General features: G+C 45.1%; 1 protein-coding gene across 5 annotated transcripts in view; it reads right to left on the bottom strand.

Moving 5' to 3' along the window:
- Nucleotides 1-473: 473 nt before the first annotated feature.
- Nucleotides 474-18,650, bottom strand: part of LOC130115640 (interleukin-1 receptor accessory protein) — a 36,605-nt gene continuing 18,428 nt past the window's right edge. For 3 of the 5 annotated variants that reach the window (XM_056283381.1, XM_056283382.1, XM_056283386.1), the window contains 3 exons: nucleotides 8,519-8,662; nucleotides 5,884-6,027; nucleotides 474-3,026 (listed from right to left, as the gene is read on the bottom strand). In XM_056283381.1, coding sequence (XP_056139356.1) covers nucleotides 2,584-3,026; nucleotides 5,884-6,027; nucleotides 8,519-8,662 — 731 coding nt within the window. In that variant the 3' untranslated portion in view covers nucleotides 474-2,583. The remainder of the gene's footprint in view (nucleotides 3,027-5,883; nucleotides 6,028-8,518; nucleotides 8,663-18,650) is intronic. The other 2 variants (XM_056283385.1, XM_056283383.1) reach the window with 2 other exon arrangements.

Here is an 18,650-nt window from a genome sequence, read left to right as displayed (position 1 = left end):
GTCTGAGACGAGTCCTTAAAAATGGACTGGAGACTGAGTCTGTGCTGAAGTACTATGACGTATATGCTAGTCACAGGTCATAAATGTTCACGTGGTGAGATGGAAATCATCCCGCAAGATATGACAGCTTTTTATTCCCATCGACTTTGACCAGTCATCTAGTCTGACTGACCCCCTCGGTTTGTACATGTGAACAAGTAATTTGTCTGATGGAGAGAAACCAGGACATGAAAAATGAAATGACTGGTGTGTGTGTGTGTGTATTCCTCAAATAACACTAAACATATTTGTATGTATTTCATTCAAATCTGTTGAACGAGTTTTGAACACTATAAGAAAGAGAACTTTAATTGTTCTTAGATAAGTGTAGTAAGTCATGGTGTCAAATGAATTTACACTATCTGTAGTGTGTGTGAGAGAGAGAATCTGAATCATGGGGGGGTATGAAATGGACAGTGACTATGACATGAGGTGAACTCGTTTATTTTAAAACGTATGAAATAAACATCATGTGACGTTAACAGAACAAAGTGCGTTCTCCAATCAGGAGTCCGTTTAAAGGAGGACGAGAATAAACAGACATTACACGATAGAATTTATGCAGGAGATGAATGAATTAACTGTACAAAAATCTGGCTGGTTAAATTTGTCTCGATTCAAATTTCTGACCAATAGGAATCTTTCTCAGAATGACACCAGTACTGCAGTGTATTGTGGGTAATTTGGGTCTTTGGTGGATTTGGTCCAGACTCGATCAACACTTGTTGAAAGTTTTGATCTTTTGGAGTGGGAATTCTCCATGTGGGCTCTGGTCTACAAAGTGGCAGGTCTGGATCCAGTTGAGCTGTGCTGCAGTCTGTTTGTTTAATGGTACAAGTACGTTGTACTGTAAATACGTAGTATTTTGACTCTTTGTCCTGCATACTACATATTGAAATGATGGTCCAATATTGTCTGTTGTGACATCTCTGCTTTCTCACATGCAGACTTAGGGATTCATTTCCTGACCTGCTGTTGTCAGCATATAAACGGGTCTACTAAGCATTATAGCAAAGTTCAGTACATGTAAACATGATCATTACAAACTGCTTCTTACAGTCCTGCTCAAGTCAAGTTTATTTGTATAGCCCAATATCCCAAATCAGGAGTTGAGTCTGTCTGTCCTCTGTCTGTATGAAACATACTTTAATACTAACGCACATGAGAGAATGTGATGTTTCAGTCGTTCAGAAATAAAATGAGCAGACGTTGCAAAAAATAGGCCAAACATGGACAGATGATGTGAAATGCTTCATTTCTGGAAAATCTTGCTACTGATTTTACATCATTTCCTGGCTTTTGTTCTAGGAGCATACACATGAGTAAACCGCACAACTCTGTTCACACCGTCCCAAATAAACCTAACTAAACGTACAAACACACCATCTTCCTTCAAACTGCACCAAACATGTTGCGCGTGAATACAGCCTACCACTGGATGATGTGAAATTACTGGGACAAATACCATGCAACATCTTTCTAGAATCACTGGTAATTTTATTTTATTTATTTGTGGATTTTTTTCCCCTGTTTCCCCCCCCAGTTGTACCCAGCCAATTACCCCACTCTTCCGAGCCACCCCAGTCGCTGATCTGGGGAGGGCTGCAGACTACCACATGCCTCTTCCCATACATGTGGAGTACCAGCTGCTTCTTTCACCTGACAGTGAGGAGTTTCACCTGGGGGACATAGCACATGGGAGGATCACGCTGTTTCCCTCCCCCCTGAACAGGCGCCTCGACCGACCAGAGGAGGTGCTAAGTGCAGCGACCAGGACACATACCCACATCCGGCTTCCCACCCGCAGACACGGCCAATTGTGTCTGTAGGGACGTCCAACCAAGCTGGAGGTAACACGTGTATTCAAACCAGCGATCCCCATGTTGGTAGGCAATGGAATAGACCGCCACGCCACCCTCACACCACTGTGGTAATTCTAAATAGAGTTGTTTTTGAAATGCATCTTTTTCAGGTCTGTCCCTGTTTTACAGCTGAAACACCACACGGTTCAAACCCCTCGTGATTTTTGGACATTTCTGATCTGAAAGGTTGGTCCTGAAGATCGGTGAGTTGGAGAACACAGCTTAACTGGCAACCACATCAGTAGAGAATTCTCCATTTCCCCTCGCACTGCAGATCCGTTTGTACACACCATAGCTTATAAATGGATATAATCAAATAAAATGAGCCTCTTAGCAAGCTGAGCCGACACACAACAACAAGCTGTCTACACAACAGGATGGACCTGCACACAGGGTTCTGAGCCACAGTTCGGTCGACGCCATCAAGGAGCGACTAGCTTACTATAGTATTGGATATGGATGGTGACAGTGTAAATGAAATGTGCGCTGGATGAGAGAGAGTGACAGCGTTCATAATGAGTGGTCCAAACAGAATGAACTGCTTTTCATCTTTTCTGTTTGCAGAGACTTCAATTCATTGTTTTCTTGAAGCTATAGCTGTCTCTTTTTCTGTCTGTCTGTCTTTCAGTTCCATTTTCTCTGTCCATTCCCTTTTTCTCTCCCTGTCTCTCTCGCTCGCTCTTCAATACAAGTTGAGAACTTTCTGTGGTTCTTTCATTGTGTTGGTAATGAGTCCCGTTTGTGAACTGGTGCTGTTCTGACTCTCCAGCCTCCTCGGAGGGACCGCACCCACTTCCCCTGCCACTCCCCCTTCTGGCCTCCTCATGGGCAGCTCCACCCTCAGTCTCTTCCAGAAGTAAGACGTCAGCTCGTTTGACTTGTCTCCCTGCCAGCGGACCAGAGCCAACGCCACGCGGGCCCTCCTCAGCTCGCGGACCCAGGCATGCCGTTGCAGTGGCCGGTACTGGACCAGGATGACCCGCAGGTGGCCGCCCAGCGCCATGCCGTCCAAACCCGCTTTGAGCTCCAGTAGTGCCTGGGATCCACGTGCTGCATAGCCCGGACTCAGAACCACCAACAACCTCCGGCTCCGACGCACAAAAGTCAGAGTCTCATCTGTGATGGCTGTAGGAGAGAGTGCAGAGGTTAGTGGATGGATGGATGATGGCTCAGATGATTAATAGGTTAACGATAGATTTATGAACACTTAATGGGTTAATGGTGGATGAGTAGATGGATTGATTAATGGGTTAATGGATGTAGTAGCGGGGTGGATGGTAGATGACTGATTAATGGGTTGATGGATGTAGTAGCGGGATGGATGGTGGATGACTGATTAATGGGTTGATGGATGAATGGTTTAATGGATGTACAAACCCCAATTCCAATGAAGTTGGGACGTTGTGTAAAACGTGAATAGAAACAAAATACAATGATTTGCAAATCCTTTTCCACCTATATTCAATTGAATACACTACAAAGACAAGATATTTAATGTTCAAACTGATAAACTTTTTTTTTTTCAAATATTCACTCATTTTGAATTTGATGCCTGCAACACATTCCAAAGAAGCTGGGACAGGGGCATGTTCACCACTGTGTTACACCACCTTTCCTTTTAACAACACTCAATAAGCGTTTGGGAACTGAGGACACTAATTGCTGAAGCTTTGTAGGTGGAATTCTTTCCCATTCTTGCTTGATGTACGACTTCAGTTGCTCAACAGTCCGGGGTCTCCGTTGTCGTATTTTGCGCTTCATAATGCGCCACACATTTTCAATGGGAGACAGGTCTGGACTGCAGGCAGGCCAGTCCAGTACCCGCACTCTTTTACTACGAAGCCCCGCTGTTGTAACACGTGCAGAATGTGGCTTGGCATTGTCTTGCTGAAATAAGCAGGGACGTCCCTGAAAAAGACGTCGCTTGGATGGCAGCATATGTTGCTCCAAAACCTGTATGTACCTTTCAGCATTAATGGTGCCTTCACAGATGTGCAAGTTACCCATGATGCCATGGGCCCTAACACCCCCCCCCCCATACCATCACAGATGCTGGCTTTTGGACTCTGCTCTGATAACAATCTGGACGGTCCTCTTTAGCCCGAAGGACACGACGTCCATGATTTCCAGAAACAATATGAAATGTGGACTCGTCAGACCACAGCACACTTGTCCACTTTGCATCAGTCCATCTCAGATGAGCTCGGCCCAGAGAAGCCGGCGGTGTTTCTGGGTGGTGTTGATATCTGGCTTTGGCTTTGCATGGGAGAGTTTTAACTTGCACTTGTAGATGTAGCGACCAACTGTGTTAACTGACGATGGTTTTCCCAAGTATTCCTAAGCCCACGTGGTAATATCCTTTACACAATGATGTCGGTTTTTAATGCAGTGCCGCCTGAGGGGTCGAAGGTCACGGGCATTCAGTGTTGGTTTTGGGCCTTGCCGCTTACGTACAGAGATTTCTCCGGATTCTCTGAATCTTGTGATGATATTATGGACTGGAGATGATGAAATCCCTAAATTCCTTGCAGTTGTACGTTGAGAAACGTTGTTCTTAAACTGTTGGACTATTTGCTCACGCAGTTGTTCACAAAGTGGTGACCCTCGCCCCATCCTTGCTTGTGAACGACTGAGCCTTTCGGGGATGCTCCTTTTATACCCAATCATGACGCTCACCTGTTTCCAGTTAACCTGTTCACCTGTGGAATGTTCCACACAGGTGTTTCTGAGCATTCCTCAACTTTCCCAGTCTTTTGTTGCCCCTGTCCCAGCTTCTTTGGAACGTGTTGCAGGCATCAAATTCAAAATGAGTGAATAGGTGGAAAAGGATTTGCAAATCATTGTATTCTGTTTTTATTCACGTTTTACACAACGTCCCAACTTCATTGGAATTGGGGTTTGTAGTAGCAGGATGGATTAATGGGTTAATTGATGGATTGATTGATCAATAGCGGGTTAAAGGATGGATGGTTGATGGATCAACAGGTTAATGATAGATGGTTGGATGGTTAGATAGATTAATAGAATGATGCATGATGGAGACTAAATAGAAATGGATGGATCAGTGAGTGAGTGCATGTGTGGTAGGGTTCTGTTCCAATGGTCATTGTGTAGCGTTCTCACTCAGGTCCTCATTTTACCATTATGATTAGAAAAAAGATGGTGGCTTCTATTTATCCTTGAGGAAGGAAAGAGTCATCTTTTCTCCTGCACCCCTCACAGGGAGGTCAGAGGTCACCAGCACAACAGAGTTCATGAGGACTTCATGTGTCGCTCAAGGAAACTTCGGCAGAGCAGCGGTGGAATCCAACCTGGGTACTGTGGTTACCGCCTGTCCACTAGTACATGTGTAAGGACTATACAACTAATGTAAATCTTCTTTTTTTTTCTTTTGTATTTTTTCCCTTTTTTTCTCCCCAACTGTGTCCAGCCAATTACTGCACTCTTCTGAGCTTTCCGGTCTCTGCTCCACCCCCTCCGCTGGTCCGGGGAGGGCTGCAGACTACCACATGCCTCCTCCCATACATGTGGAGCCAACAGCCGCTTCTTGTCACCTGACAGTGAAGAGTGTCACCAGGGGGACACAGCGTGTGGGAGGCTCACGCTATTCCCCCCCAAACAGGCGCCCCGACCGACCAGGACACATACCCACATCCGGCTTCCCCCCCGCAGACACGGCCAATTGTGTCTGTAGGGACGCCCGGCCAAGCCGGAGGTAACACAGGGATTTGAACCGGCGATCCCCGTGTTGGTTGGCAACGGAATAGACCGCCACGCTACCCGGATGCCATACTTTTCTGATTTTTCAACACGTGGATTATTGAGCATGCATTAAGATGATAATTGTAGTAGTAGAAGTAATAGTTATAGTGGTAGAAGTAGTACTAGTATTTTTAGTATTAGTAGCAGCTGAATTAATTGTAGTAGTAGTAGTGGCAGTCCAATACTAGTGGTAGCAGCAGTAGTATTGGTGTGTACTCACTCCCTCCAGGCAGGCTGTCTCTGTCAAATATACAGACGGTGTATCCAAGCTCGTTCTCCAGAACCCTCCTCAGCGTGGACAGAACGAAGTTCTCCTCCTCATACTGACGCGCGTATGAGATGTATACGTCAAACTCCTTATCGTCTGTCAGGGGAGACGAGAAACAAACGCACACGCCATCACCTCACACGGACTTACACAACCATTCAGTTTGTTTTCTTCACAGTTGTTAACAGAGCGTGATAATATCATTCAATAATTCATCAACAAAGCAACAAATGACATCACACGCTAACTCCTGTTTATCCGAGCTTCCACCAGTACCTCCTCTCTGGCTATTTTTTAAGTGTCAGCGACCTTCCTCGCGTCCTGTCAGCTCAAAAATAAACTTAAACTAAAAAAAAAAGCACCGGACACCGTGTGTAATCCCCCGAAAGCTTTTCATTTTAATGGAATTCTACAAAAATTGGGTTTTAACCATCTGCCTCGTACATGCTTTTCATTTATCTCAGCAGAAATATGAAGTGGGGGCGTCCGGGTAGCGTGGCGGTCTATTACATTGCCTACCAACACAGGGATCACCGGTTTGAATCCCCGCGTTACCTCCAGCTTGGTCGAGCGTCCCTACAGACACAACTGGCCATGTCTGCAGGTGGGAAGCCGGAATGTGTCCTGGTCGCTGCACTAAAATTTGTTTTAGATCAATTGCACAAAAGTTCTAGAAGATCGACCTAAAACGACCATGGACAGTCATCATGACCGTGAAGTTCATTGCTGTGTCCCAGAAACACACTAGTGTCCGCCAGTGCAGAGAAATAGTCTAAACTTGATGTTTGATTATGTCCCAACATGTCTGGTTACAGACGCACCCTGACTACCACCGAGGCGTTGCAGTATTTACAGCCGTTGGACAGCGGCCATTTTAAATTGTATTAAAGTTGTTAAAATGTTAATTTTGGTGTCAGTTAGTTTCATAACAGACATACTAACACATGTAATGCATTGTCTCAACTGTGTATTTATCTTGACACAGTATAGAGTTTAAAAACCAGCCCTCATTTTGACCGCCTATGGTGGTTTCAGGTAGGAGTGAAATCCCGGTCGTTGTAGTGTTAATGAACACCAGTACAACCCCAATCTGCTACTGTTGGTTACTGGGAGCTGACATCATAACCACAGTTTCAAAATTAAAAGCAGCCATCAGATAAAACTGTAGTAAAGGTGTATTGATGCATGATCAATACTCCAGCTGTAGAATCCCAGAACGTTGAATCAGTTCATATGGACAATGTTTTACTGGGAGAAACATTTCATCACTCAACTAAATGACTGTCAGTCTGACCTGACTGCAGGTATTCCCAACCTTATAAACAGCAGCTGCATAATGACCAAAACCAGCGATTGGTTTCATATGCAAATTGACATGGCCATGTGTACTAGTCACAAAGGATTGAGGAATTAGTTGCAAAGTTTAACTCTGTGGACACCACATCAAGTTCACCAGGGAGGATGTGGAACATGACAGGGTAGCCTTCTTACACTGTGAAACTGCAGTTGGTGATGGGGGACATTTGATTGTTGATGTTTACTGTAAACCAACACATACTGATCAGTACATAAGGTTTGACTCTCATCATCCACTGGAGCACAAACTAGGAGTCATTAGGACGCTGGACCACCGAGCTGACAAAGTCCCCACCGACACAGCGGCCGGGGAAGAGGAGAAATCCCACATTAAACAGGCCCTGGTTAAGTGTGGTTATCCTACCTGGGCATTTCTCAAAGCCAGGAAGACCCCAAACAGTGCACCAGCCAATTGAAGAGAGGAGAAGGACAACAGCTGTCTAAGGGTAAACCAGTGGTGATTCTGTATGTGGTGGGAGTGTCAGAACAGTTGAGACGTGTATTTTCAAAACACCGCGTCTCAGTTGCTATCAGATCCCAAAACTCACTGTACCAGAAGTTGGTCCACCCCAAGGATTGGGTCCACTGGTATAAACAGAGCAGTATAGTGTACGCTGTTAAGTGCCAGGAGGATTGTCGTGGTTTGTACACTGGGGAAACCAAATAGACGCTGGCCAAGAGCATGGCACAACACAGGAGAGCTACCTGGACTACCAGGACTCCACCGTCTACACCAGGGGTGAGCAATCTTATCCAGAAAGGTCCAGTGTGGGTGAAGGTTTTTGTTCCTACCAAGCAGTTACACAGTTCTGGATAAGACTGCCCACCCCTGGTACACCCATCTACAGGCCAGTGACCACTCTTTCAAGGATGAGGATGTACACATCCTTGATAGGGAGGAACGCTGGTTTGAACGGGGAGTCAAAGAGGCCATCTATGTGAAGAGGGAACGACCATCCCTGAACCGGGGGGGGCTAAGAGTACATCTGTCACCACCTTACAATGCAGTGATTGCAGCCATTTCCAAATCCCTCATTTCATTTTTAACATGTGCCTGTACATTGTTTTTAATGACAATAACATTGAATTGAATCCTGTGTGAGTACTACCCGTGGCCATTGTAAAGTAATGGTCATGTTAATTTGCATATGAAACGTGTTAGATAGGCGGTTTTGGGAGTTATGCAGCTGTGCTGTTTCAAAGGTTGGGGATACCCGTTACTGAGTGGTACCTGTGTAGCGTTCATCGGTGCCGAACCAAGAGCGGTAGAAGAGAAGCAGCTCCAGCCAGAAGACGTGATAAACACCGAATAGAATTAACATCAGAACCAGAACCACACCAAGACCACACCCAAGCTCCACTGATGGCAGATTCTCTGAAAGACATGCACAGGCAGACAGACAAGGTAAACTTTTACTCAGACAGCACATTTCATACACAAGGCTTTTCAAAGTGTTTTGTATAAAGCAAAAAAATAAAACAAGACTGCAGTAAAACAAAGAATAAATTTGATCAAAAAGGGAAATAAAACAACAAAACTAAAGTCTCAGATCTTGTGGATTTTATTCTAGAAAACCCACAAGACAGTCGTAATGACCGTCTTGGATTTTCAAAGTTTAATAACTTTGTGGGGGGGGGGGGGATACAGACCTGCCGCTCCCTGAATGCTTCTAAAATTGCATATATTTGCATTAAAATTAGTATTAGATCAGTTGCACAAAAAAAAACCCAAAACAACCATGACTGGTTAAAATAACCATGTAATTTGCGCGTCATGTCAGTATTTATGACGTGTGTTGGTCGCATCATTTCCTTGGTGAAGTTCATTGCTCTGTCCTAGAAACACACTAGCATGCTCCAGTGCAGAGAAATAGTCATAACTTGATTTCTGATTATTGCCAACATGTCTGGTTACAGACGCACCATGTCTACCACCAACCCATTGCAGTATTTACAGGCGTTGGGCAGCGGCCATTTTAAATTGTTTGAAAAATAGTATTAAAGTTGTTAAAATGTTAATTTTGGTGTCAGTTAGTTTCTTAACAGACATAACATGTAATGCATTAATTCTCAGTTTATCTTGATAGAATGTAGAGTTTAAAAACTGACCGTCATTTTGACCGCCCATGGTCGTTTTAGGCAGGAGTGAAATCCCAGTTCTAGTGTAAAATCAGCGTGTAGGCATCACCTAACTCTGGTAGTGAGAGGTGCAGCTGAATCGAGACTATAGATGGTCAAATTTAAGTCACTAGTGAGATTTTCAACAGAGTCAGTCACTACAGTGAAAAGAGCCAAGACTTAAGGCAGCTGCTGGCCAAATGTAGCTACAGTGGAGGGACCAATGTGGCGACATTAACTGGACAGTGCAATAATGCTTCAAATTTGATGAGAAAATGATCTGACACAGCAGATATGGTTGGCAAGACAGTCAGATCAGAGGCTTTACTTAGAGGATCAGCAGCCTTATTCAGATGAATATTGAAATCAAGAATTAGAATCTCATGAGTAACAAGACCTGAGATAAATTCTCCAAATTCTTCAAGAAATATTAAGGGCCAGCAGGTCGATAGAGTATCACAATTTGGACTGACCAGATTCTGTTCATGGCTGAGGAAGATGGACTTAGAATAACAGCCTGAAAAGATTTGAATTTGGATTCAAGTTTAGAAGTTAAATTGAAAATGGACTTGAATACCTTACACACCTTGTTTATTTGCCCAAGCTGTGTGGGCATAAGTATAGTCAGGTGGGGAAGCTTCACTTAAGGTAAGGAAAACATTTGGTTTCAGCCATGTTTCACAACCCAATCATATCTAAACTATGTTCAAGAATCAGATCCTTTATTCGTAAGGCTTTGGTAGACAGTGATCTAATATTTAGGAAACAAAATTTAAGCATCTTGTTGAAGTGATCAGTAGTAGGCAGAACTTGCCAACAGATATATGAATTGGAATTATACACCTTGTCTTATTAGTTGAAGATTTTGAAGACCAGCGCTTTGAACAATGTACGGTCACATCTCTCATGGTGTGCCCGTTACATCGACCAGCTGAAAGAAGCTGCTCTAACACAGATACCTATCTAACTGCCAAACAGTCAACACACACCATCATTTTAATGAGACTGCTTTGACTGCAGTTGCACTAAAGCTAACTGCTAAGCTAGGCTAAGCTCGAAGCTAGTATACAGATGAGGAACAAAAGGCTGTCTATTAAAACACGAGTCTTTTGAGAAGGAGAACTAGCTAAGCACAGAAAATAGAGAAATCAGTTGGATAAATGAAGTGAATGAGGAAGTGCAGTGGATTAGCAAGGAGGACGTGAGGGAAGCTATGAAGAGGATGAAGAGTGGAAAGGCAGTTGGTCCTGATGACATACCTGTGGAGGCATGGAGATGTTTAGGAGAGATGGCAGTGGGGTTTTTAACTAGATTATTTAACACAATCTTGGAAAGCGAGAGGATGCCTGAGGAGTGGAGAAGAAGCATACTGGTACCGATTTTCAAGAATAAGGGCAATGTGCAGAACTGTAACAACTACAGAGGTATAAAGTTGATCAGCCACAGCATGAAGATATGAGAAAGAGTAATAGAAGCTAGGTTAAGAGGAGAGGTGATGATCAGCGAGCAGCAGTATGGTTTCATGCCAGGAAAGAGCACCACAGATGTGATGTTTGCTTTGAGAATATTGATGGAGAAGTATAGAGAGGGTCAGAAGGACTTACATTGTCTTTGTGGATTTAGAGAAAGCATACGACAGGGTGCCGAGAGAGGAGGTGTGGTATTGTATGAGGAAGTCGGGAGTTGCAGAGAAGTATGTAGGAGTGGTGCAGGATATGTATGAGGGCAGTGTGACAATGGTGAGGTGTGTGGTTGGAAAGACAGATGGGTTCAGGGTGGAGGTGGGATTACATCAAGGATCGGCTCTGAGCCCTTTCTTGTTTGCAATGGTGATGGACAGGTTGATGGACGAGATCAGGCAGGAGTCTCCGTGGACTATGATGTTTGCGGACGACATTGTGATCTGCAGCAAGAGTAGGGTGCAGGTTGAGGAGAGCCTGGAGAGGTGGAGGTATGCACTGGAGAGAAGAGGAATGAAAGTAGGAGCAAGACGGAATATCTATGCGTGAATGAGGGTGAGGATGCAAGGAGTACAGGTAACGAAGGCATATGAGTTTAAATACTTGGGGTCAACTGTCCAAAGTAACGGGGAGCACAGAAGAGAGATGAAGAAGCGAGTACAGGCAGGGTGGAGTGGGTGGATAAGAGTGTCAGGAGTGATTTGCGACAGAAGGGTACCAGCAAGAGTTAAAGGGAAGGTTTCCAAGATGGTTGTGAGACCAGCTATGTTATATGGTTTGGAGACAGTGGCACTGACAAAAAGACAGGAGGCGGAGCTGGAGGTGGCAGAGTTGAAGATGTTAAGATTTTCATTGGGAGTGACGAAGAAGGACAGGATTAGAAATGATTATATTAGAGGGACGGCTCAAGTTGGACGGTTTGGAGACAACGCAAGAGAGGCAAGATTGAGATGGCTCGGACATGTGTGGAGGAGAGATGCTGGGTGTATTGGGAGAAGGATGCGGAATATGGAGCTGCCGGGGAAGAGGAAATGAGGAAGGCCAAAGAGGAGGTTTCATGGATGTGGTGAGGGAGGACATGCAGGTGGCTGGTGTGACAGGGGAAGATGCAGAAGACAGGAAGAAATGGAAATGGATGATCCGCTGTGGCAACCCCTAACCAGAACAGCCGAAAGTAGTAATAGTAGTAGGATAAATGAAGAGGTTAGAGCAGAATAAAGATGAGAAGAGAGAGTAAGAAAATAAACAGCAGTTATTGATCTCACAAAGGCAGAAACCGAAAACTCTTCTCCTCGGATTGTCACTTTGTCATGGTGGAGAAGCTTGCGTGGTCCTGAGATCCCGAGAGCAATGCCATCTGGAGCTATGCTGATAGGGTCACCCATGGCGGTAAGGGTAAGGGGGAGTTGTCCCTGACAAAGAGCAATCTCACCAAGACCTCAATGGTGGAACAAGCAGAGGACGATGGCTGACTTCTTTAGGGAAGCATCACAGTTGCTGGGAAGGCGGATGAAGGCTGCAGCAGAAATGGGCACCCGGACCGTGTGGTGGCTGTCTGTGCACCAGTCTCCCCACGTTAAACAAAGTCATACACAGGCGTCCTCCATATAGACCCTTTTACAGCCTACGTCGTCAAAAGTATGTGTGCGCATTTAGGCAACGGAAGTGAAATGCTACCCCCAAGTCTCCCATTCATTCACGGCTTCAGATGAGGAAGAGGAGATTACAAAGTTTATTCAGAAGTATAAGCAGCATCAAAATGTCCGGTTGTTGTGTGTTTGGCTGTACGAATCGCTACTCTACCAATAGCGAACTGAAGTTTTACCGAATCCCGACGGGATCACGGCCATTTCAGAGCAACCGGAGGCGCCTGTGGTTGCAAGCCATCAAACGTATTGATGAGAACTGGACTGAGGACACGATCCAAAATGCTGGCGTTTGCAGTGTCCATTTTCTATCAGGTACGTTATCTATCTACTCTGTGGTTTCACTGGAATGCCTGGTTTAGATGGAGACTAATGTCTACAGTAACCGATAAGCAGCGTTAGCCGCTATTATCTGGCTAATGTGGTGTGTCTGGCTATTTACAGGTGAGGCGTCCCTGGACTCACAGAATCCTGGTTTTGTGCCCTCTGTGTTTAAGTACACAAAACAAAGTCAGAACCTCGAGGCAAAGGTGGAAAGGTCAGAATAATTAGGCCTAACACTTCCTAATGGTTTTAGAATGACTTTCCCCCTCTTTCATTTCATGCTATTCAGAGCACTTTGGAGCTTGCAGCTGCTGGCTTTGAGAAAATGGGGCTGTATTACAAATGTTGACCGTCTTAAGGTTAAAGTGAAGATAGGGATGTCTAAGATAGGATTTTTCTCCAGTTGGTGTTAAGCAAATCATAACCTAATATCTAATCGTAACCAAACAGTTAAGATAGGATCTGCAAGTTAGGAATGTCCTGTAATATGGCCTTTGATCAGTATTTCTGTTCATTAATTTAGCTTTTTTATGTTAAGGTACCATAGGAAGAGGAGACGAGATGAAAGGGTTTACACTCCACCCAATCAGCCTGCTCCTTCTGAAACTCCAGGACAAGTCAGCAGCATGGATCACTGTCCTGGTAAGGAGATATTTTTGTTGCGCAATCAACCAATTTGTTGTGAGCTTGTGCTGGCATATCCTAACTGTTCGCTTTTCTGTTAAAGCTGAAGAGGACATCCCAGTCCCAAGGACAGAATATGATGATCTGAACCTGAGGTACACTCAGCTTCAGAATGACTATGTCAACCTGCAGCAGGAGTGTGAAAACCTACGGGCTGAAAATGAGAAGCTTAAAGAGGAGCTGCAAAACTCTACGTTTTCCTATGCCACTATTAAGTTCAACATGGGACAACTGATTTTTTTCACAGGACTTACCTCCGTTATCTTTGACTGGCTGTGTGCAAAAATAACAGACAGTGTAGAAAGAATTAGCCAAAACCTCTCGCTACAGGATCATCTATTGGTTGTGCTAATGAAATTAAGGCTGGGCCTAACTAATACTGATTTAGCCTATAGATTTAAGGTATCAAAAACCACCTTATCAAATATTTGCTATGGCCATATTCCTCAAGCCACTCATTAAATGGCCAAGTAAGGGAGCTACACTTGACATCTTTCCGGCTTAGGTCTTTCCACACACGCTTCAGCTGTAACTGCTGCTTTCTCTGTCCTCCCCATCCTAACACAGAGCTCAACTTTAAATAAAATTGCTGCTGCATGGCTGCAGCATGACCCAAGTCTGAAATGTGAAAAAGACAGAATAAAACATATTGACTTATCCAATATATGTTTTAATTTGATGACCAGGGCTTGCAATTAACACTTAATCTCAGTCAAAATTAGGCTGTGGCTGAGAAGACTGTAAATTCTACTATATAATTGCGCATTTTTCCACTGCAAATGAATAACATCCACAGCTGGAACTCTGAATCAACAAGACACTGTGTGTAGTTCATGATAATGTGAATTTCATGCCCCGTTTATCAAGACTGACTTACAGGGAAAGGCACATTTTGATGTGATGAGGGGAGAAAATGACAGTAAAATAGAAGCAGATTTCATGTTTGCACAACAACTAGGCCGATATCATTAACCCTGAGAAAACTAGAAAAGCAACAGGACAAAAAATACCCACCCTGCCTTGCAGGTATAATTGGCTGTGAGGACGTAGTTCTCGGGTTTGTTTATGATGACTCATGCCTCGTACATAGCCGTCTTGTGTCCTTGTCTTTGACTTGGCAAGACTTCGGATTTCAGGACACAAAAGTCAGAGTCTATGTCATGGTATTTTACATTTTGTACGTGACCACAGACAGCATAGCTGTAAGCATCCAGTGACTTGTATGCCTGCAACTTCTCTCTTGTGTATACGCTTGGTTTCTCCGCCAAATATGTATATATATCTGGCCACTGGATATTAGGCCACTTACTAATCTCTTCCACCCACTCGGTAATACCACATGGATCTGGAAGTCGGTTGTCGTTCGCCAAAGCTAATTTATTCAGGTAACTTTGGTGATCTTTTGTTGTTAATCCCCTTGCATCGTTTGACAAACTAGCTAACTCCGCCATACTTCCGTTGCCTAAATGCGCGCGCATCCACACCTACGTCATCACTGTTTACAAACAGTAAAAGGGTCTATAGGGGATCCACCCTAACATTATCCTAACATAATATCGTCACCTTAAAACAATGGCCCAAGTCATATTTTCAAGTTTTTGAAAAAAACAGAATAAGCTGAAACAAATATAGAATATATGATATTTCTTAATCATTTCACACAAAAAGGTTATAACAATATATGACTTGACATTTGTATGTCAATAGTCATATATTGTCATATTATTTTAAGAAGGTGACAACATGGTGACCAGCAAGTGGTGACGAGTCATGAGCCGGCACATCAGGCAGTGCGTGCTAGAGTCAGTAACTGGGCTCTTGGAATGAGGTAGAAAACCCCTTCGGTAGCTGCACCCACGACTGAGCAGCCCTCTTTAGGATCCACTCTACTCACCCCACCTGGGGAAGCGGCTAGAAAAGGTGCCCTAAAAATAGCCTGCCTCAAACCTCCTGACTGGATTACCGCATCCAGAGGGATCACCACATGAAGTCAGAAACATAGAAACATGAACTTTGGAGCCTGGAATGTGTGCACACTGATGGATAGTGCAACCAGTGACAGACTGGAGAGGAGAACCGCAATCATCGCTAGAGAACTGAGGAGATGTCAGATTGACATAGCTGCCCTTTTTGAAACCTGACAGGCAGATGAAGGACAAGTGAAGGAGGAGAAGGGTGGCTACTCTAGAAAGGAAAAGCTGCTGATGAGCCCAGGATCCATTGCATTGGATTTTCCATGAGGAACCAGATCAGTCAGCTGTCTGAAATTCTTGTGGCAATCAGTGAGCGTCTCATGACCATCTGTCTGGTGCTTGCCAACAAGCAGCTGGCAACAGTTGTGAGTGCCTGTGCCCCTACGTAGACTCGGAAGAGGAAGTATAATAGACCTTCTACGCCTGCTTAGACGAGACACTGTCAAGAATCTGCAAAGAGGATAAGATTATTCTCCTAGGAGACTTCAACGCCAGGGTCAGCTGGGGTCAACACCTCTGGAAGGGTACTATAGGAAAGGAAGGCATCGGGAACATCAACTCCAATGGAGTTCTGCTTCTTAGCAAATGTGCTCAGTATGACCTCAACATCACTAACACTATTTTGCCAGAAAAAAAATTCAGGCATCTCGGAGACACCCCCGGTACATACACCCCTGCTCCAAACAGTGGCATCTCATCGACTGTCTTTCTACGAACTGCGGACTGCCATAACGTGAACATCACGAGGGCCATGATCGATGCAGATGGCTGCTGGACAGATCATCACCTCCACTCCATGATGTCCATCAAACTCGAGGAAGAGGAGGTTTCAAAAGAAGCAGATCCAGCTAAGACTGAACCTTGAAAGCCTGAATGAAACTGCCACCCAGCAGCAACTTCAGGCCTCTCTTGGGGAAACCCTCCAACAGGAATATCCTGATGACATTGAGAAGCACCGGAGCCTGATCAAATCCACCATCCTTGACACCTGCAAAATCACCCTTGGGTACAAGTGCAGAAAACATCAGGACTAGTTTGATGAGAATGACACAGAGAAAGAACAAGAAAAGGAAAGCCTTTCTTGCCTGGCAAAATTATGTAACCTGCAAGGCTAAAAGAGTGGCTCGCTCCAGAGACGGATGAGGGAGCTTAAGAACCCGTGGTGGATAGAAAAGGCTCTGGAAATCCAGTGACTGGCAGCCTCGGGTGACACCAGAGGCTTTTTCAACACTACTAAGGCCATCTATGGTCCAAGCAAAAGCTGCTTAAACCCCCCTGCACTCAAAGGATGGGCAGGAGCTGCTGAAGGACAGTGAGTCCATTAACGCCCTATTGAAAGAGCACTTCCAGGAACTCCACAACAGCACAGCTGAACCAGATATTGCCTACCACACTGAGTCCCATCAGAGAAGATATTGGGGAACCTCCTGCCATGACAGAGATTCAAGATAACATCAGGAGCAGCCTTAAGAACAACAATGCTGCCGGTCCAGATGGGATCCCAGCTGAGATCTTTTTTTATTTTTATTTATTTATCCCCCCTCCTTTTTCTCCTCAATTGTACTTGGCCAATTACCCCACTATTCTGAGTCATCCTGGTCGCTGCTCAACCCCTCTGCCGATCCGGGGAGGGCTGCAGACTACCACCTGCCTTCTCCGATACATGTGGAGACACCAGCCGCCTCTTTTCACCTGACAGTGAGGAGTTTCACCAGGGGGATGTAGCACGTGGGAGGATCCCACTATTCCCCCCAGTTCCCCCTCCCCCCCCGAACAGGCGCCCCAGCCGACCAGAGGAGGCGCTAGTGCAGCGACCAGGACATGTACCGACATCCGGCTTCCCACCCGCAGACACAGCCAATTGTGACACCCGACCACGCCGGAGGTAACATGGAGATTTGAACCAACAATCCCCGTGTTGGTAGGCAACAGAATAGACCACTACGCTACCTGGACACCCCCAGCTGAGAGCTTATATGAAGGTGGACCAGCGCTCCTGTGCCACATCCACGCCCTTTTTCCTCAAGGACGGGGAAAAAGAATAACTTCCCTCAGAGCTCAGGGATGCTCTAATAATGGCCATATTGAAGAAAGGGGACAATGCAGAATCGCTCCCCAGACATCAACAAGCAAAGTCCTCACAAACTGACTGCTACCACTGGCTAACGAAGTATTCTGTGAATCTCAGTGTGGCTTCTGTCCATCCAGATATACAGCAGATATGATATTTACAGCAAACCAACTCCAGGAAAAATGCCATGAACAAAGGTAGCCTTTGTACATGGCTTTCATAGACCTGACAAAGGCCTTTGACTCAGTAGACCGTATGCGCCACAGAGCCTGGCGGTCAAGATATGGCCGCCCTGACAAATATCTCAGAACATTGAGGCCTCTATATGACAACATGTCAGTCACAGTGCTCAGCAACAGCAGCTCTGAGTTAGAGCCCTTCACTGTGGAAACAGGAGTCAAACAGGGATGCATCATTGCACCCACCCTGTTTGCCATCTTTATTGCTGCCATACTCCACCTCATGGCGAAGAGCTGCCATGGGGGATCCTAATCCTATACAGAACTACCTTGGCTTTGAATCTATATTACGATAGGTTTAAGGTCAAGAGTAAAGTCTGCAACACCACCATCATGGAGCTTCAGTATACAGACAACAACACCATCGCAGCACACTCTGCAGAAGACCTCCAGGACATTTTGAATGTCTTTGCCAAGACATACAGAGCCCTGGGTCTAGCATTAAACATCAAGAACACCCAGGTCTTATATCAACCTCCACCCAACCAGCCATCTACCCAGCTCACCATAGAAGTGGACAACAAATTATTGAAAACATTGATCACTTCCCTTACTTCGGGAGCCTTTTCTCCTCAAAGTTGACATCGATTCTGAGGTCACCCATCACTTGAGTTCTACGAGTGGCGCTTACACCAGACTTAGGAAAAGAGTCTTTGAAGACCGAGACCTAAAGGCCCAAACAAAACTCCTGGTCTGTAGAGCTGTTGTTCTCCCCACCCTGCTGTTTGGAGTAGAGTCATGGACCACCTACAGCAGCCACCTGGGAGCCCTGGAACAATACCACCAAAGATCCTGAGGATCAGCTGGAAGGATAGATGCACCAACATCAGCGTTCTGAAAGAAGCCAA

This window comes from Lampris incognitus, chromosome 7, assembly GCF_029633865.1.
Source record: "Lampris incognitus isolate fLamInc1 chromosome 7, fLamInc1.hap2, whole genome shotgun sequence".
Taxonomy (NCBI): domain Eukaryota; kingdom Metazoa; phylum Chordata; class Actinopteri; order Lampriformes; family Lampridae; genus Lampris; species Lampris incognitus.
Note: the sequence above shows the minus strand (reverse complement) of the source record. Positions and strands in the feature narration are given on the sequence as shown.